Source organism: Notolepis coatsorum (assembly GCF_963971535.1).
Source record: "Notolepis coatsorum genome assembly, chromosome: 13".
Taxonomy (NCBI): domain Eukaryota; kingdom Metazoa; phylum Chordata; class Actinopteri; order Aulopiformes; family Paralepididae; genus Notolepis; species Notolepis coatsorum.
In genome coordinates this window covers 40685085-40707081 of record NC_140177.1, presented here as the reverse complement: position 1 = coordinate 40707081, position 21997 = coordinate 40685085, and the positions used below count along the sequence as shown (strand labels likewise).

The 21997-nt window shown below is 42.4% G+C and overlaps 1 protein-coding gene across 1 annotated transcript in view; it reads left to right on the top strand.

Annotated features, from left to right (window-relative positions):
* LOC311239530 (nucleoprotein TPR-like) overlaps positions 1-21997 on the top strand; it is a 226414-nt gene that overhangs the window by 6243 nt on the left and 198174 nt on the right. The window contains exons 3-7 of the mRNA XM_084327849.1: positions 753-817; positions 14872-14965; positions 15224-15327; positions 15859-16023; positions 21725-21817. Coding sequence (XP_084183975.1) covers positions 753-817; positions 14872-14965; positions 15224-15327; positions 15859-16023; positions 21725-21817 — 521 coding nt within the window. The remainder of the gene's footprint in view (positions 1-752; positions 818-14871; positions 14966-15223; positions 15328-15858; positions 16024-21724; positions 21818-21997) is intronic.

Sequence of the window (21997 nt, the reverse complement as noted above, 5' to 3'; positions counted from 1 at the left end):
TATGCTCTGTCACATCAAGCTAACCTTGTGTGCGCAGGACTCCATGTGCTCATTCAAGCTAGCCGTTCTTTCGCCCTGACTGGGCATGCACGGGAATTGGCGTGAATTAATGCGGCCGATGTTAGTCGGCCTGACATTCCGGCTGCGAAACTATTGACGGTGACTGTTGATGTTAAATGTTTGGATTTACTCTGTTTGATATCTTTTTGCTGCTTATTCAATATTTTCCACAATGTTTCAGCTAAGAGGCCTGTTCATGGGTGTTGTTGTCCTGTCATGTGATGATGTGTCTGAAGCCTCTCTCTCTGTCTAGACCAGTGGTTCTCAAACTACGGGTTGCGACCCAAATTGGGGTCGCGGGTAGGTGACAGCGCATTGGAAAGTAATAATTTTTTTTAATTCTAAAAAAAAAAATATATATATATATATATATATATTTTTTTTTTTTATGTTCTGGCAAAATATTTTGGCTAAATATGCCTCGTTTTATAAATTTGTATTGATAACATAGTGCTGTAATAAAATTTTCGAATAAATATGCATGATCAAGTTCAACAACGTGTGCTTTTATTTTCATATTCCTTAAATTCCATGTTGAAATTATGCGATGCATTAAGTGTGGGGTCCCCAAAACAAATCCTAAATAAAATGGGGTCACGGTATGAAAAAGTTTGAGAACCCCTGGTCTAGACGATGAGCTCTATAGTCCGGTCATGTGATGATGTGTCTGAAGCCTCTGTCTCTCTGTCTAGATGAGGAGCTGAGCACTCTGAAAGGAATAGAAGGAAACACTCCTGAAGACACACCTGGAGAACAGGTGACTGAACAAACACACACACGTGCACACACACGCACACGCACACACACACGCACGCACACCTGGACAAGAGGTGACTGAACACGCATTTAGAATCTTTATTTATGTCCACATAAATACAATGTCTAAAGGACACAAATATTATCAGTGCAATTGGACATTGTGGGTTATTCTGTTACATTTGTGCCCAAATTGGCAATGGCAATCAAAGTTACACACATAGGATTATGAACCAGACAAGTAGCATACAGCTCATGGGTACAGATAGCGGCGTCTTCTCCAAATTGCACGGCTGCCAATAATAGCTGACACTGAGCAATATCTTTAACGGTTTGGCTCTTCCCTTCGGAAGACCGCCCATCTGAAGGCCTCTTAACCCTTTCTCCGCCGATGACGCGTTTATCATTCCTCGCCATGCGTAATCTGCCAATGACGGGTTACGGCGTCTTTGAGATCAATATTTCATATTTTCGTCATGGTATTCACATTTCACCCACAGTCTTTGCTGGTGTTGTAGGACTCCGCTCAACTCTGCAACGCTTCAATACCGCCACCTGGTGGCCGATCGGCGAGTTGCCAAAACCGGAAGTGGCCGGAAGTGCTTAGTCCGTCCCCTATTCCGTCCGGCCACTCGCTATCGCTCGCGGGACTCTATCCAGACACCGTGCATATCGATCCGTTGCCATAACTCAATAAACAACATGATTGGACGTATATTAGTATTATACAAACCGGAACTGGATCACCTAGATCAGTGGTTCCCAAACTGTGGTGCGCGAGCGCCCTCTAGGTGGTGCGTGACATGAAAAGGCTAATGGTGGTCAATACATTTTTTATTTTTATTTTTTTTACAATAACATTTCATAAAAATCTTTAGTATTATGGATATTAAACATGCTGGCAGAGTACATGCATCCATGTTGTCGTGAACATTTTAATTAAATAAAGAAATTCCCTATCCATAGTCGCCGTGGGAAGAGATCAAATAAAAAAATGTATCTGTGCACCAGCAACAATTTTTTTTCTAACAGAAACCCATTGGGGGGTGTGTCAGTTAGGTCGGGAGGTGACAGGGGGTGCACGGCCAAAACAGTTTGGGAACCGCTGACCTAGATCAACATCACATAACTGGGATCTGTTTGCGCCAGTGTGATCGCCCAACGTTAAGAGGAAGCTGCCGTGAGTTTCAGCGTTTTTGATTATTATTATCCATACAAACTGCTCTGATCTATATATCACCCATACTACATGAATCATTTAACGTCGGTCATTGCATTATAAACGACCCCCCCCCCCCCCCCCCCCTCCGGTCACCAGCAGATGACCAGTCATGACGTTTAGGATCATGTACAGTTGAAATCTTTTATATAACGTTGATCGGTATCAAACTGCATTTGATCATCTAATATATGCATTTATGGCTATAACTCACGTTCTATGAAATACAGCAGAAAACGATAAAAACATATTTTATTTTAGTATGAATGTGTGAATGAAAAAGCTAAACGTTCCTACATCCTGAACGATAGATAATTGATGTTGAATGGGCCATATTAATGTCAATTTAGCAATACAATTAAAAAAGTTATAGCCCTGCAAAGAAGGTGAACATCTCCATAGACAAATAGTGCTGGCAGAGAGGCTACAAGGATGGATATAAGCTCCGGCAGAGAATGGGTTAACAACAGGCTTATGAACATGACCCAGGCTTCCAAATATGAAAACTAAATGTTTACAGTTGTAGCCCAGTTGTGATATGGTATGCTCTAACAGTTGATACTTCAACATTTTGGTTGTAAAGGCTTCTTCTAGACTGGTCAAATTTACAGCCAACTTCTAGAATGAGAACCTCTGTTATTCTCGTCAACAACAACAACATTGGGGGTGTTTGCTGAAATATCAGAGAACAGTGAATTGTCACTACACAGACTGAACATACATGTCTTCACACTGGTGTGCTTATACAGCACTGTTGCAGGTGACCTGAATGTGGAAATGACACTGTCTGCAATCAGATCCATGATCCTATCATCACTACAAATGTAAAGCCCTCTGTATGCATGACAACTAGGGATGCCCCCTGGACCCCGGTTATGAACGCGAACCGGTACTAAAAAAACAGAGTATTGATAAGCTCCGACGTTATCGGTACTGCAATCGATACTCGAGAAATTATTATTATTATGAGGTTTTTTCGAGGAATTTAAACGTTGCAAATTATCTCTCCTCTCTCTGTCTGCACGAGAAGCGAGCCGCAGCGAGCCATTCACATACACATACGGGTACTTAAAGGGGAACTATCTTATAAATGGCCTTTTTGAGTGTTTAGCATTGTTTCCTAGCTATGTGAACTTATATTAATATGATCTATGTCTCAAAATTCTCATATTGGCGCATTCTTCCAATTCTCCTCTCACAATATTCACCCTCACTGAACTGAGTCGTTTGAAAATGTGCCTATATGTGATGTCATATAGTCACTGCTGCATGTTAATGTTGGGACGCTCCGCAGTGGTTTAGGTGGCACCTGCAGCCCAGGCTCAAAACAGCTCGAAATCTTGAGGTAGAAAAATGCTGTTTTTGAGGACTTGATTAGAAATACAAAACAATGAATAAAAAAAAATATATATATTACAGAGGTGTTCCATAGACTCACAGGAATTGTGTAAAAGTGCCCAAATAGTGAAAGAAATTGTAAAATAGTTCCCCTTTAAGGAAGGTGCTGTCCGTGGCTCCGTGCTGCTGAAGCGCGCAGCACACAGACGGCTCTGCATGCGCTCGTCATGGCGGAGAGAGTGAAGCACTCGAAAGTATGGGTATACTTTACGAGAGTCGATGCCACAAGTGCAACAAAACATTTGCCAGTAAGGGTGGCAATATGAGCAATTTGTCAAAACATCTGTTGGCAAAACATATTAGTGTGCAGAAATGCGCCGTTTTCGACTGCTTTGCTCACAGTATTCCATCTGCATCCACGTCCAGTGCAGGTAAGCCAAGTTACGGAGTTAGCTAGGCTAATAACGAATTATTACGAATAGGCTAATAAATAAAATATAATTACTTAAGATGACAACTTTTTATAGATCATCAGGCTGAGGCTGCAGCCACCATGTCCCAGCCCACCCCTCCTCCCTCTACCACCACCGGTCCCAGCCAAGCCCAAAGTCCCTTCACCCTAGCATCTAGGAAGGATGACAGAGGATAGGGTGAAAGAGTGTCACAGCCTCTAAAAGAGTATTGAACCGTTTTTAACAGCTGGGTATTGGGTGGGACATTCTGATTTAAGAACTTTCTAAATAAAATAGAAAGTCCCAAAATAGTTAATTTATCTGACTGCTTGTATTAATTGATCAAAAAGTAGCCATGTGCAGTAATATCTAATATAATTATATAAAAGAATAATAAAGCAATGTCGATTCTGTTATTTTTTATTTTTGGTGAAAAATAACCAAAAAGAACCGTTAAGCAGTATCGATAAGAGTAGTAGTATCGATAAAAATCCTAACGATGCCCATCCCGACAACCATTGAGGATCTGAGACATGGTTTCAGTTGTCTGTTTGTGACCGTGGTGTATGCAGTGTGGGCTATTACTACCAGGGAGCCAGATGGAAAGGTTGAGCTTTGATGGTAAAACCTGTAGCCTAGCTTTTAAAGGGAAGATGATGCTCTCATCAATAGATACATTTTTTTAAACTGTATGTGAGACAGTGGTCAGCGGCAGGGAGACAAGCAAGCTTCCCTTGCAATTTAAGCTCAGTCCAGTGTTGGTGTTGTCGTTGTGCCGACATGAGATGACCACAGGCATTGGTAAGTGGCAGTTAATGCCACGTTCCACAGATGTCAATGGTGGCCTTCAGCCCTTCACGGAGATGGTAGGGTCAGAGTTGATCTCCTCAGAAACATTAACAGTGTCTGAGTCCGGCCCCACCCACTCCAGGGCCACATTGGTCCAGCCGCATAGGTCACTCAGGTCTGGCCAGTCAGACCACACCCCGAATCCAGGGGTGCAGCTGTCCAGCTTTCTGCTTGGTTTCTTCCTGTAACCCAGGAAATTTGGATCCAACCCACACGCCAGTGGGACCTTGCGTCTCTGCTGGTCGTCACTGTTCAGCATGTTGAGAAAATGACTAGAGTCTCGTGGCAATGTAAGTCCATTCAAAGTTGGGTGCACCGGTGCACCCAGGCCGCCCTTCCATATGATGTCCCGTGTTTGTTGAGTAAGTGTGGGGGGGGGGGGGGGGGGGTTTAGCGACGCTGCCGCTGGTGCCACTTCTCGTGGGCGTTGAGTCCGATCCTTGAGCCGCACACCCGTCCACAGATGGCGCAAGGGAAGCCAGATACCTGGGGCATGCCAGCCGCCCGCTGGTGTTGTTGCGTGCGCCTCTCAGATCTTCGGTCTTGGTTTGCTTGGTGTATTTGGGAAACTGCAGTGGCACAAGTGACTTGCCAGGCTGATCTGTCGAGTGCCAGAATTTCAAGCTGCGTGATGTTTGCACACTTTAGGAGGTCCCTGGTGTAGTCCTTACAGCGTCTCTTTTGGCCTCCAGCAGCCCGCTTTGCTCCTCTCAGTTGGCCATAGAGGACTTGGCGGTGCAGGCGGTGGTCAGGCATACGTATGGTGTGCCCTATCCAGGGAAGATGTTTTTTGGCCACAGCTGCGGCCATACAGATTGAGTTGGTGTTGTTGAGGATGTCTGTGTGGGGGACTCGATCTTCCCAGGTCAGGCTGAGGATCCTTTGTAGGCAACGGATGTGGAAGGCATCCAGGTTGGTGTTGTGCCGGCGGTATGGGGTCCAGGATTCTGCTCCATAGAGAGTCTTGTGATCCACTCTGGCTGTTTCCGCCTAGGAGTGGATCACAACATAGCAATCGGTGGATTTCCCGTATGGTAGCCATGCCCAATATACACAAGTAATTGCGATCGCCATGGGATCGACTGGGATTTATTCATTTTGGAGTACTTTCTGACTGAGGTAAGATCTATCTTAGGTAGTAACCTGCTGGTATTTTTTTTACGTAAAACTTGCTTTTGGTAACAATCACAGTTTTGAGTTAAAACGACCCCCCTCCTTGATGATTTTGTGAAGACACATATGTACATCGTATATACCTTTTGATTTGGGAGTATTTGGCGCTTCAGGCGCCAACCAGAACGATTTGGGCTTATTGCATATAATGTGTCATATCTCGCGATCTATGGAAAAAGACTGGATTATTTTGGAAATGGGGCGATGTTTAGTGTGTAGCGTCTAACAAACTACAGTGTGTAGAAATGAACTAATTAGTCAGTAATGGACTATGAACAATGCCTGTCAAATGAGCCATACTATTGTCTCCATAGCTATAATACAGAACACACGATGGGTCTACAAACATCGCTAAAATGTTCAACGCTGGCGCCATTTAGTAAAGATGGCGAAAGCTGATGGCAGTCAATGAGTTAAAGAGCCGTATATTTATATGCATTATATTTGTGCACATAACATGGCAAATGCTGCGGTCACAAAATGGTTAGGAAAAGTTAGACATACTGTACGTAGTACCTACTTACTGGTCAGAGGGGTCTTCAATAACATTTCGATGGTAATCCATTTTGTGAATACATTTGTTGAAACATCTTTGTTGACAGACGGCTCCTTATCAACACTGCTATCTAACGTTAGCAAGCAAAGCGCACATAGCTCGACCTGTGTAACGTTAACACATTGACCGCCGGGGATTAGCCTCATCCTTAGCAGCTGACTCCCATCACTGTAAACGGTGGGAGTCGCTCACCTTGTTTGCAGGGCTATAATTATTTAAATATTATAGCTATATATGCAATACTATGGCCCATTTGACATTGTGTATCTATCGTTCAAGATGTGGAAAAGGAATATTTTTTCCATCCATACGTTATCGTTCTATACTGTGGTGAATATAATTATGTTTTTAGAGTGGTCTGGGGTAATTCCTGGAAGGCTAGTAATGACCCACGACACATATTATACTTAATCCATTGTCCCTATACACGCTACAATAAAAAAATTCAAATTCATATGATCGGTATATTATGTTCCATCATGCATGCATGAAAGGGGGGGGGGGTCGTTTATGATTAATTGATTGTCAATAACGGCATACGTTGATCAGAGTGATGGCTGTGAGAGCAAGGCACAATCGAGCTGAAATTAACGTTAGATTGCTCTTACCTGTGGCCATTGAGACTGCAAAAATAATATTCCAATTATTTGATTGCCATCTGCTAGATCGTATGTCCATTTGGCCCACGCCATAACTCCCCACAGTATAATGAATCCGGTGTCGGATTGACTATTCAATGCGATCGAGTGAGGATCTTGATCCACGTTACAAGAAAAACCCCGCCCGAATGACTTTCGGTGACGGACAGAGAACTTCCTTCAGAGAGTGAGTGCAACATCAGCCGCATACCACCAGGCGGCGGTATTGGACCGCTGCGGTCTCAGACAGAGTGCCACACATTCCCACAGCACAGCAGGATGAATTATGAATGGAAATAGCGAATAAAAGAAATAACGATCCAATAACTAGTATACTCGTTGTTGGCAGAATTCGATTGGCGGGCTATAACGAGTTAACTCGTTGTTGGCACAGAAAGGGTTAAGGAACTTGTTAATATTCACAACCATATTTTTTGTATATAATAATAGCATGTGGTTAATTTTGTAATGTTTGAGTTGAGAAATAAACATTTAAAAAAAGATCAGTAATCTGCATTTTCCTTGATAACCAAGCAAGTAGACTCATGACACCATTTATTTATTAAATCACAATATTGTCCACAATAATCGCAATCGCACTATTAACACTTTCTCCGCCAATAACGTCATACAACGGGTTTCAAGTTAATGCGAATTCTGCCAGATCACGGCGTACAACGTTATTGTGATCATATTTCATATTTTCGCCATGGTATTCATATTTAGAATAGAATAGAATAGAAATACTTTTATTATCCCGTGGGAAATTAGACACTCACGGAGCCTTGTATGATGCTGTGGGACTCGGCACAACTCTGCAACGCTTCAACACTGCCACCTGGTGGATGATCGGCGAGTTGCCAAACCGGATATGCATATCGGTGCGTCTCCTAAATCCGTCCGGCCACTCGCATATCATCCCAGGACTCTAGCCACACACCGTGGATTTGGATCGCTGCCATAACTCAATAATCCACATAATTTGGGCATGTATTAGTATTCTACAAAGCGGAAATGGATCGCCTCGATCCCCATCACATAACTGGGATCTGTTTGCTCCAGTATCATCGCCCAACGGTAAGAGGAGGCTGCCGTGAGTTTCAGCGTTTTTGTTTATTATTATCGATGCAAACTGCTCTGATCTATATATCACCCATACTACATAAATCATTTAACGACGATCACGGAATTATAAACAAATTTTTGTGATATGGCTGTTTGACTCTAAGAGCGATCAGGAACTGAGAGAATCGATTTTCAGCGTGCGGCACTAGCGTGCACACGTACACATATACTATCGATAATCTAGCGTTTATTTGAAAACGATTCATAAATAGGCAGACAAATGACAATGTTCTAGAATATTACAGTACGGGGCATGGAATCCTCTTTTTTTTCCGTGAAAACGAGGGGTTTTCTAAATGCTATGAAACGGAAATGAACCGATAAAAAAACAATCTGCTTCGACAATGTTGACTGGAAATAGGTAATTGATAATGCGACGGGCAGATTAGACACATAGCCATAATTTAAAACAGATTAGGCGATATGAATGCTAACATTGAAGTGGATGTGGGCATTCAAGCACTAAATGTGCGCCCCCTGCTGGGCATTCAAAGTGTTAAGGACCGAAGGACGGATATATCCGTGGCGAGTTGTTTTGGCTTTTATTCCATTTTAATAACCTATTCAAGGTCGCCGAGATGTACCCTACTCTTTTTTTTTTTTAAACTTCATTTTTTAGCGTTTATCGCTTTTTCTGGTCAAGCATGACCGACAGAAACAGGTTGAATGGGATATAGATCAGGGGAAGACACTCTGAGAAAATACGGCGAGTCCGGGAGTCGAACTCGTGTACCTCAGATCCGTGACGCGCACGGTTGTCCCCGACGCCGAAATAGCGCCGAGATACGCGGTGAGCTACTGGAGCTCCCCGTACCCTACTCTTTGAATTTGAGAGTGCATTACCGGCCAGATCCTCTTAGGGGCGCTATCGCGATAATGCAGTGTTCCCTGTGGCCGAAGTTGTCTTTTTTTTTTCTCTCTAATGTAGTTTTCTACTCACCTGAAGCGATAGCTATTGTTGCACAGAATACATTTTGGATTGCGGATTTCACTATGCAATAAGGGAATTTATCATCAGCCAATGGACATATCGATCTACCAGATGGCGATCTATAACGGGGAAATGCTCGGGGGGATCCAACCGGCTCATGGTAAGATCTTTTTCTTTTTTTTAAACTTAAATTTTTTATTAACAGTTATTTAGACAGACAGCACTTACAAAAAATAAATAATAAAAAATTAAGAGACTAGCATCACAATAAAAACAAAAAGAAAAAACAGTGCACATAAATATTTACATGGGTATCACATGGTTAGTTGTCTGGTTCCCCTACTGTTGTTTTCTAGGTATTTGATACAAAGGCTGATTGTGTATCTCCCTTAAACAGGCATAAACAGGTAATTCCTACTCAAAGACAATAAATGCTGACTAAGGTTTGTATGTGTGATCTGGGTCCAGAGACCCTCCTTGAGTTTCTTTCTTCCCTTCTCCTTCGTCCTTTCTTTTTTTTCTCTTGTTTATTAACTTTCACTTTGCCTTTTGTTTCACCCATACACAAACCACATCATCCCTGAATATTTAATATCACACCGTTAAACAGACATAAATAATAAGGTATAAAAGCATTCAGCACTTGTAATATCCCAAAAACAAAATAGAAAATATTAACTAAAGTACAGGTGTGTGACATGGGTTCATAGACCCTGCTTGAACATCTTTCCTCCTTTACCCTTCGCTCTCTTGTGTTGCATTTGGTTCTTCCTCTGTGATGTCGTTCTCGTTCCTTTTATAATCCTCCCACTTTCCCCATCTTTCCCCAAATTTCTCTTCCTGTAACCTCAGCATGTGTGTTATCCTTTCCATATCCTGTATTTCTTCCACTATTCCTACCCATTTTGCTATTGTCGGTGGGTCTTCCTTATACCACAGTCTCGTTATTGCTTTTCTCGCCGCTATCAACATTATCTTTATTAAATATTTGTCCCCCCCTTGTATTCCCTCGTGTGTCAGGTCTCCTAAGTAAAGCACCAGTCCTGTTTGTGGTATCCCGTATCCTAATATTCTGATCATTGCTTCCCCTATCTCCTCCCAATACCCCTTCAGCTTCTGACATCCCCAGAATATGTGCGTGTGATTTGCCCCCTCCTTCCCACACATCCTCCAGCATGCTTTTTGTGTTGGTGCATATTTTCCCTTCAGCTCTGGGGTTATAAAGAATCTGATTATGTTTTTCCATCCAAATTCTTTCCATATTCTCGATCCTGTTGTTGAATGTTGTACCTCGCATATGTTCCCCCATTCCTTCCCTGTTATTTCTATCTCTAGCTCTCTCTCCCATTTCTCCCTTATGTAATCGGTCGTGTGTCCCTTGCTGGTCATTATAGCCCGGTATATTGCTGATATTACTCTTCCTTGCCCCCCTTCGTATGCCCATACTATCATCTTTATTATTCCATTCTGTTCCTCGTCTTTGGCCCCCCTTATTTCTTTGTTGTAGTAGTCTCTAACCTGTAGATATCTGAAGTGGTCCCTGTTTTCTAGTCCAAATTTCTCCTTTAATTTTTGTAGTGTCTGCATTTCTCCCTTCTCTATCATTTTGCATATTGCTGTTGCCCCCCCCCTCTCCCACCTTCTGAATCCATGGTCTAACCTCCCTGGTTTGAATCTCTTGTCATGTGCTACCCATCTCAGGACCCCTGACTGCTTCTCCAATTTGTGTGTTTTTACTACTCTGTTCCATATGGTCAAGGTGCATTTGGTGATTGGATCTAATAGTCCCTCTTTTTCTTTAAATAGTTCCCTATCCCCCACCAGAGCTTGTACCTTGTATCCCTCCCCTTCTTTTTCAATGTCTTTCCATCTTGCCTCATATCTGTCGTTACACCAGCACGTCACTGCTCTCAGTTGTGCTGCATAGTAATAATCTTGTAGGCTGGGTACTGCCATCCCTCCCTCTTCCTTTGGTAGTTGTAGTGTTTTATATCTGACCCGTGGTCTTCTCCCCGCCCATATGAACCTCGATATCAGTCTGTCCCACTCCCTGAATTGATTCTGTGGTATTTGTATCGGTAGTGACTGGAATAGGTACAGTAACCTTGATAGTATGTTCATTTTAATGACCTCTATTCTTGAATTGAAGTCCAAGGGCATTACTGTCCATCTCTCTAAGTCTCTCTTGATGTTCTGATTTATCTGTGTATAATTCGCCTCAAACAGTTTCTCCACCCCTCTCGTGATGTTCACCCCTAAGTATTTAATCTTGTCCATGTCCCATCTTATCCCGTACTGTTCTCTAATTTCCGTCGTTGGAGAATAGTTCCATGCTAAGGTCTGTGTCTTTGTCACGTTTAGTTTGTATCCTGAGTAGTGGCCATATTCCTTCAGTAGATCCATCAGTGCCGGGAAGCTCTTTTCTGGTTGCCTCATGTATACTATCACGTCGTCTGCAAATAAGCCTAGTTTATATTCCGTTCCCTTTATCCTTACTCCCTTGATGTCCTCGGTCTGCCTGATCAGTTGTGCCAGTGGTTCTATGAAAACGGCGAAGAGCGTCGGTGAGAGACAACATCCCTGTCTGGTAGCCCTCTCTAATCTGATTCTATCCGTCAAGCTGCCATAACCCTCGCTGTCGGCTCTTGATATAGCGCCTTGATCATCTTCATCGCCCTCCCGTTCAGTCCGAACCTCATCAATGTTTTATATAAAAATGTCCAGCTCACACTGTCGAACGCTTTTTCTGCATCTAGGCTAATCAGTACTGCGCTACCCCCTTGTTTTTGTATCTCCTCTACTATGTGTAATGTCTTTCTCACGTTGTCCTGTGTCTGTCTCCCTTTAATAAATCCAGTTTGATCTTCATCTATAATGTCTGGCATAAACGTCTCAAATCTTTTTGATATTATCGATGTATACATCTTGTAATCTACGTTGAGTATGGACACAGGTCTGAAACTACTACATAATTCCCTATCCTTCCCTTCCTTCGGTATCGTGGTGATTATGGCTTCCTTCCACGAGGGGGGCATTTTCCCCTCTTCCATCGTGTGTCTGAACGCCGCCCCTAACATGGGTGCTAATTCAGTTCTAAATGTCTTGTAGAATTCCGATGGGAATCCGTCGCTCCCCGGAGACTTGTTGTTTTTAGCTCTACTAATTGCATCTTCCAGTTCTTGTTCCGTAATTATTTTATTTAACTCTTCAATCTTCATTCTGTTCTTTCCCTATCGATGGTAACTCTAGCTTCTCCAGATATGTTTCTATTTCCTCTTCTCCCGCTGCTTTTGGCTGTGTATAATTTCTCATAGTATTCTCTAAATGTCCTCTCTATTTCAGCTGGGTCCCTCAATATTTCATTAGTCTTTGTATCCCTTATTGTGTGTATCGTGTTCAACTTCTGTTGCGTTCTAATTCTCCTAGCCAACAGTCTGGTCGCTTTTGGTCCCCCTTCATAGTACGTTTGGTAAGATCTTTTTCACGTAAATTACATGCTGACCGGGCCTTGTTATGATACTCAACCAGGCGATTAGCGTATGTGGCTACTTAGACGAACACGGTTATTGGTAATCAATAATAAAAAACGACGTCCCCCCCCCCCCCCCCCATGCATACATGCTTGAGGATCGTGCCGATCATATGCAGTTTGAGTTTTAACTGTAGCTTATGTATAACGGAAATGCCATTGGATATAACGTTAGTAGCTATTAGCCCTTTATCTAGCCTTCCAGGAAATATACTAGACCAAATGCCGTAGAATGCTTATATTCACGGTGCTATAAAATGAGAACGTATCGATAAAAAAAATTTGTTCAAGCCATTTTGAAGGGACGGTTATGGTCTCAATTGACAATGAGAATGGACAGATAGCAATACTATAAAGTATAGATTTAGCTCTACAAACAGCCCCAAGTCTGTTTACATATGCTGGTCATCTCTAGTGATATTAGACTCATCCCAGTGGCCGCCAATGTGTTAATGGTGCCGCCCTGTTCACTCGCTCCCCATTCGATTTCACCCCCACTCGCACAAGTGCCACCATAAGGCTCCCATTTGTAGTGGAGTTTGATTTGGGGCGACAGTGGCTCAGGAGGTAGAGCGGTAGTCTGGTGATCAGAAAGTTCCCGGTTCAATTCCGGCTCCTCTCGGCAGCGTGTCGAAAGTGTCCCTGAGAAAAGACACTTAACCCCTGACCAGTGATGCCACAGATTACTTGTAAAAGTAATCTGATTACTGATTACTGATTACTCCTTTAAAAAGTAATCTTAGTTACTTTACTGATTACTTGATTATCAGAGTAACTTAGTTACTTTGAAAGTAACTAGGTTACGAAGTCGTCGTCCCTGCTGCTGCCACAACATAAGAATGACAAAAAAAAATTAGTAAAATGTACTCAGTTTGAGTAAAATGTACTAATAGGGCAGGTAGGCCTATCTTGCTATCTATAGATCTATAGATTTCACAAAAGATAAATGGTCAATAACACCACATGTAGGCTGATATGTAGCCTACCTTTGAGGCCTGCCCCATTCAGATATGGTTCTACGTTATTATTATTTATTATTGTGTGAATGAATGAATGAAAACTTTATTTAACAGATTGCAGAATGGGTACAATACAGTACGGCTCAATACATACAATTGTTAAGGGGATGCAGACCTGAGAAAGACGTTTGTCTTGTTTCCATCAGGGTCCCCCATTTTCAATTCATATAGACATTTATGACATACACAACATACATGACATTTATGGCATAGGGACATATAGGTATTTAGTACTGATACATTTGTGACATAAGCGGTATTCAAATATACAGTACTGTTACCCCTAGATCCTGACAGAGTATATACATATGATGGGGAGGGGACTGTACATTAGGAGGGGGTGGGTGGGTGGGAGGGAAATATACATACGGCGGGGAGGGAATATATATACTGCAGTGTTGTCAGTGTGCTACTGACAACCTACATACTGCAGTATGGTGTTCCATGTTCATGAATAGTGCAATGCAAAAGATGTTTAACTCAAAGGTGGAACATACTGTTTGGCTGGTGCAGCTCCGACTCCGAGTCCTGTAGAAGTCGATGGTCGTGCTGTGCTGTATATTCCATATGCGGTAGACAGTATTTTGTTTCCTCCGCAAAGTGAATGTTTTTTTCACCCGGCTTAGCTTACACAAACGTTAAGTAGACTAGTGAACTTCCAGTGCAAGAAAGCATTACGAGCGCGAGCGTCTCCCTGCTAGCTCGCAGGTCAGCCTGATAATAACAATAACAGCCGCGCCCACCAGCATGGCTCAACACGCGAGGTTGCGTGCTGTGACGTCACTCCCCAATACAAGGAAAAGCTTTCCAAACGTATATTTGACTGTCGAAAACGAAAGAAAATACTGCATTCCGCCTGCATTATGATGAGATAGTAACGAAATAGTAACGCACAGCCACTTGGACAAGTAACTGCAATCAGATTACTGGCTTGTAAAGATTAACACGTTAGATTATTATTTTCGGGGAAAAGTAATCGGATTACAATAACGCGTTACTTAGTAACGAGTTAGTGGCATCACTGCCCCTGACTGACTGCTCCCGATGAGCACGTCGGCACCTCGCTCCGCGTCGTTGAGTCAGTGGGTGAATGTGAGCCATAAGTTGTAGTGTAAGTGCTTTGGATGAAAGGGTTATATAAATGCAATGCACTCCATTTACCATTACTAGACACTAGACCGGAACTTAACTGTTTTTCTGTGTGTGTGTGTGTGTGTGTGTGTCAGAGTCAGAGCAAGGCTAAGTATGAGATTGAGGCAGAGAGGAGGGAGCTGTCCAGACTTCTGGAGAAGAGAGATCAGGAGGTGGAGAACCTGACAGGTGAGAAAAACATCTTCAAAATAAAGGTTACTACACTCCTCACATGTATAAAACACCCAGGCTTCCAGTCCTTCAGAATAAATGTTATTATGCCCATCACATGTATACATTTATATATTTTTCCACAGAAAATGTGGAATCGGGAATCCTTAAGAATCGAACCAATAAGCAAAATTGATAATGACATCGGTATCAATAAAATTATATAAATTGTTTGCTAAACGTCACCTGCTTCATTGTGTGTGTGTGTGTCATCAGAGGATGTGAAGCGTCTGAATGAGAAGTTGATGGAGACCAGCAGACTGAAGATGGAGCTGCAATTGAAACTGGACGAGATCCAATCATCTGAGCTCTCCATACAGGTTAGCACTCTAAACATCCAATCATCTGAGCTCTCCATACAGGTTAGCACTCTAAACATCCAATCATCTGAGCTCTCCATACAGGTTAGCACTCTAAACATCCAATCATCTGAGCTCTCCATACAGGTTAGCACTCTAAACATCCAATCATCTGAGCTCTCCATACAGGTTAGCACTCTAAACATCAAATCGTCTGAGCTCTCCATAGAGGTTAGAACTCAACATACAAACGTCTGAGCTCTCCATAGAGGTTAGAACTCAACATACAAACGTCTGAAGTATCCATATAGGTTAGAACTCTCAGTATACAAACGTCTGAAGTATCCATAGAGGTTAGAACTCTCGGTATACAAACGACTGAAGTATCCATAGAGGTTAGAACTTTCGGTATACAAACGTCTGAAGTATCCATAGAGGTTAGAACTCTCGGTATACAAACGTCTGAAGTATCTATCCACCAACACCACCAGCATTGTTTCTTATCTTTATGTTTGTGTGTGTGTGTGTGTGTGTGTGTGTGTGTGTGTGCAGAATAGGGAGAAGGTCATGCTACAGGAGAAGGAGTTGCTGCAGAAACAGAAGAACTGGCTTGACTCTGAGCTGAAAACTAAAACTAAGGAGATGCTGCAGACAGGCAGAGAGAAAGGCAAAGAGATCCTGGAGCTCCGCTGTGGCCTCAAAAGCTCCAAGGAACAGGTAACGCACAGCATGTACAATAACGCTGGGGGAGTGGGGGCGCCGCACCGCGCTCCAGGGCCCATTTCATGTATGCACGAGGAGACATAATACCAATAATCTAGCGTTGATTTCAGGATGATTAGATAATCAGGCGAAAAATTACAACGTGATAACTAGGGCTGTCTTAAATACTTTGAAGCTTCGAAGCTTTGTTCGATGGGCATGGGATTCGAATATGAAAAAAAAAATGCAATTATTAAATTTTTTTATTTTATTTTTTGCAAAATCAACTCTGCCTCTCTTTGTTAATTACAACAAGCAATGCTGTTTGTTATTTAAGATGAGGTCGGACTCGGCACTGACAGATTTGTGTTCATTGTGCTGCTTTTATAAAGCCTCAAATGACGGCTTACAACAGGGGTCTTCAATTAAGTTTGGCCGAGGGCCACATTTTTTCCAAGCAATCGTATGGGGCGCCGGAAACAAAAACAATGGCTAATTTAATATATATTATATTGATAGTGAAAACATTTTAACTTTGTGACAGACCACCTTATAACTAAGACATATATTTGTGGCAGAGGCAGAGAATGGACAAAATAAACGAGCTGCATAGGTGGCATAATAAACTGTAAACGACATACACATTTGCACTGAACATACCTTTGTCTTTTTGCCATTTTATTATAAAACCAGAGACAAGCGCCCATCTCTTATTGGTCTATCTTACATTACGCGCAACCAATGCGTCTATCTGACAGCCCTTTCTGTGGAGCGCACTGGACTATTGAGAAACAATAGGAATTTTCTATTGGTTCTCCCAGTCCACGTGACCATTTCTAGCATTTCCATTGGCTATAGTGACAGACATAGATATATGATAAATGGATAGATACAGTGGATTAGATGCAGTCCAGGGAAAACAACCAATCTAGATATTTCAATATTCTATGCTTTACATCCGCGCATTCTCTGAGAGATGCACAAAATATTGAGATGACAATCGATTCCGATACAATAAAGCAAGTCTTTATCACAAACAAATCCAAAGATATTTAATGTTTTACAAAACATGTCTAGTGTTGCGCCCGGCTTTAGAGGGTTAAAAGCCTAATTGTATTTTTTATTTAGTCAATAAGTGTCTCGTTGTAATTCCTTATATACCTAATGTAGCGCATCTTCTTGAAGCAGATTCAGCTTTTTTTTGCTCTGATTTGACTTCAGTTTAATTGCATTGTTACTATTCACATGTGTGGTGCCGTCACAGTCATATATAAGTAAAGATAAAGTTTGAATGACTTACTGAACTGGTGTTTTAATTTCACACCACACATGTGGTGTGGCTGGTTTGTTATTTCAGCACCAGGCGCTGTCCACCGACTTTTTTCATGTTGAGCAAGCGCTACATTGCACCTCGCTGCCTATACCTGTTATTCACTCAACATGGATAAAACAAAGTATAATAAGCATTATTTAGGTGGTGGTAGTTTCTCTATTTGGACATTATAGCTAACATATAGCCTAGCCTAAAATTTAATAATCTGAGGGGCCAGATATTATTGCTGGCGGGCCAATTTCGGCCCACGGGCCGCCTATTGCCGACCCCTGGCTTACAATATTTCATGAAAGTGTTTCGTTTGTCTAAGATTTAAAAAGGTTTAAACTTTACAGCACTGACAAAGTTGAACAAAGTGCTGTACAAGTCCCACAACATTAAAAAAAAAAAAATAATAATAATAATAATACATATTTGTTTGCCTTAAAAAAAAAAAAAAAAAAAAAAAAAATCCGAATTAAAATCGAATCTCTGCCCCGAAGCTTCGAATTCCAAAAAAAAATCGAAGGTCAGCCCTAGTGATAACTGGATTTCACTAAAGGGCTATTTTCGTGTCTTTTCCTGGGATTACTAAGAATCGCCCAAATTATACTCATCAGTGTTTCCCACAGGATTTTCATAGACTATGGGGGGTGAACCTCCGACCCCCCCGGACCTTTTTTTGTGTGTACATTTTAAAGTTAAATGCATCAATCTGGTGCACTTTGATAGCAAAATAAAGAGGCTAGATCTATGATAAACTTTGTGCTCAAAACACAAAATCGACTAGACTTTTGAAACGTCCAGAAAAAAAGGTGATTCTGCAGGAATCGCGCTTTAGTGGAATACACAAAACACGTTGTCATTTTTCGGCCTATTTATGAATAGTTTTCAAATAAACGCTAGATTATCGATAGTATATGTGTACTTATGCACGCTAGAGAAGCGGGCTGAAAAATTGATTATCTTATTTCCTGATCAGCACACACACACTCACACGCACACACACACATATGGGACACGCTGAGAAGATATAGGTGAAAAAAACTCTGATTATCCCAAGACTGGTAAAATAGATTCCTTACCTCAGATCAGATGTTCTCCAAAAAGATTATTCCAATTCCTGATCGCCATTCCAAATATCGATTGCGTTTATTGATCCAACGCTGGGTACTGGAAACACATATTCCACGCTGTTCTGCGGCTCGGCAATGAATGGGATCATCTCCGGTTACATGCCTGACAAGTAAAATGTGGATTCCGGACTCTTTTTTTCCCCCATCCATTTCATTCAGTCCAATCCAATGGGTGCAATACCATCCGGAGAGACGATAGGGGGCGGTAATTTCCCTGTTCGAGCTCCGATAGATCCCCACTGGTAACGTGAGGCTAGATTGATGAAAAATGAATGGAAATCGATAATAAATAAAATAACGATTAAATAACGAGATTTCTCGTTCTTGGCACTCAACGCATGGCATGAACTAACGAGATTTCTCGTGGCTGGCACTCAAAGTGTTAAACAAATGGATGGGTGCACCAGATTTAGCAAGAAGCTATCATTTCCATCTATAGTCCTATGTACTGTAACGTTAGCTATTTAATCACAATAGTGTCGCACATGTTTTTGCGGGTCCATTCACGGAACATTGACAGAATTTGCAAAACACCTTATCGCTGGAGGCATAAAAGTCATTAGGATACTGCTCTGCTCCGAATTTAGGGCTTATTGCGGAATTTCTTAGCTTCTTGACGACGTTAACACCGAAGCAGCCAGACGGCAGACGCTTGGACACTGCTGTGTTGTGTGTAACACGCAGCGGTCCCCGGTCATGTTTGCTTTGCACCAAACGTTCCACCCAAAAACGGAATTTCAGTTGAGATTAGACCAAATTCTGCAATATTCCACGTTTTGCAGTTAATTCCATTTTTATTTGTCTATTCCGCTATTCTGTCCGCCATTCCGTGAACGCGGATTTCATATGGCTCTAACTGAAGGCCCACAGTGCCCCCTGCTGCCTGGCAATCAAAGTGTTAATAGCGAACGTGAGATAATCGCACAAGCGAGCTAGCTGGCTGCTGTCATTGCTAACAGCTAGATATTTGCGAGTTGCAGCAGGCTAATGTTATTTCCATGAACAAAATCATTCATTCCGAAAGTTACATTGTTGATGCTTGAAATATCTGGGCTTCAATGTTAATGTATGGTTTAGTTTTAACTTAACTCATTGGGCGCCAGACCCGAGATAAGTCGAGTTAACTCGCCAACGCTTGGGCGCCAAACCTGAGAAAAGACTGGTTTTCTATCGTTATTTCTTTTATTCGATATTTCCATTCATAATCCATCCAGGGACCCTGTGTTATCATTGGGAATGAGTCTGAGATCGCAAACGTCCAATACCACCACCTGCCGCCTTGCAGACGGTATTTCACATCCTTTGAAACTCTGTCTTGGGCTGTGCGTCATTCTAAAGTGTCCGGGCGGAGTTTTCCTTGTCGGGCAGGACAAGCGGTTATAACGATTTAGGAGAATCAAGCACTCCCGGTTCATGTTCTTTGGTGTATTATGTTGGCAACACGATCGACATCAATACTTGGAATGGCGATCAGATAATTGGAATATTCTTTTTGGAGTCAAGGTAAGGGGGGCTATATGGTATCAATCTTGCGTTGATCCAAGAATTCCTTCACTGCGATCCGAGCGTATGTGTGTAATGTGTGTGTGTAACGTATTCCGTTGGTGACGATCAAAGCATAAAAAAATGATTTGAGAACAGTAGCTAGTCCAGGCAAGAAACGACAACGCTTTGAGTAGAATACACGCTAAAGGCTATTCCTCAGCCTTTTGGAAATTACCCTAGACCGCCCCAAAAACTATACTCATATTCACGACGGTATAAAACGGGAATGTAAATTATCTCTTTTTTGCATCTTGACCGGAAGAAACTCAATGTCAAATGACTATACTATTATATCCATAGCTATAATATATAATACAGTTTTAGCCCTGCAAACACAGCTACGAATTCCCATACTTTAAAGTGTTGGCCTTCTTACCACACAGTACACAGCGCCCTCTGGCGCTGATTGAGTTAATAGACCTGTTTTCTGTATACAAACATACCGTGTTCGAGCCAATCAGCAATAACAACCGAGTCACGTGACTAAGTTGCCTTGGACCTGCGCGAGCTGCTGCGCTAAAATAATACGACGGGGCTCTATGGAGAAACCATGGCTCTCCCCTGACTAAAAGTTGTTTCAAACGAAAACGTCTGGATGTAATTTAGCCAAATCAGCATGGCTGTGAGTGTGAGTCTTTCACCTTTTATATATCTAGCTTTGGCATGGATTGATTATTTGGATCGCTAGCATGGCTAACAAATGCAAATAATATTGTAGTTTCCCCGTTGTTCTGACCAGGATTACGTTCCTTTCTGCTGCTGTGATGCGCGCACACAGTCTGACGTATACAGAAAACAGGTCTATAGTAAAAGATGTTCAGGTTGGGAAAATCTGAGGGGAGTGAGGGATTTTAGATGCCCCACGTGTGAGAGAGAGGAGGAGGAGGAGTAGGAGGTGGTTGGAGATGGTGCTCTAGTGATGGGAGGGGAGGTGCTGGAGGAGGTGAAGTAGTTTTACTATCTGGGAGCTGTGATCATAAGATGTTGAGGTATGTGGCACGAGTCGGATGGCAGGACAGGAAGACCAGTGTTGAGGTGGATGAGATCTGTGGGGTCAGGGAAATTGATTTCAAGGTGAGATATGGACGTCTCGGGTGGTTTGGACATGTGAGAAGATCGGAGGAGGGGGGATGTTGAGAGGGGTGGAGGAGATGATCGTGGATGGGCGGAGGCTGAGAGGGAGACCGAAACAGACATGGAGAGGATGTCTGGGAAATTATATGAGGGATCTGGAGATGCATGAAGACATGGCACAAAACCGTGCCCAGTGGCGTGGAGTCATCGCCCCGTCCAACCTGTAGTGGGAAAATAGGGACGTAAAACGAAGATGATTATGAGTGAACGTGAGATAATCCAACAAGCGATCACTGATGCTTGAAATGTGTGAACTTAGTGAAACAACATGGCAAACGTACAAAACATTGCTACCATGTACCATCTCTAGTCTTAGTCTCTATCTTCATCTTTCTTTTTTGTTCCCGCAGCTTAACAGACTGCTATTGTTATAACTGTTATGTCTCTCTGTCTCTCTCTCTCTCTCTCTCTCTCTCTCTCTCTCTCTCTCTCTCTCTCTGTGTCTGTCTCTCTGTGTCTCTCTGCTCTCTGTCTCTGTGCGTCTCTCTCTCTCTCCTTCTCCCTCTCTCTTTCTCTCTCTCTCTCCCTCTCTCTCTCCCTCTCTCTCTCTCTCCCTCTCTCTCTCTCTCCCTCTCCCTCCACCTACCAGGTGACCAGACTAGAGAATCAGCTGTCTGTTCTGAAGGACACCAGTGAGAGTCGCTACAGGAGAGCAGAGGACCTCAACCAGAAACTGAAACAGGTAACTACCACACACACACACTGATCACACACACGCATATACACACTGATCATACATCCTGAACTTCAAAGTATCATTGGGCGTCAATTGAGTACCTCAGACAAAGAACCATATAACTCTGTTTTATGTTTTGAGAGGAACAATGTTTTCAAATTTTATCATCTAAAGATCAAAGACTTC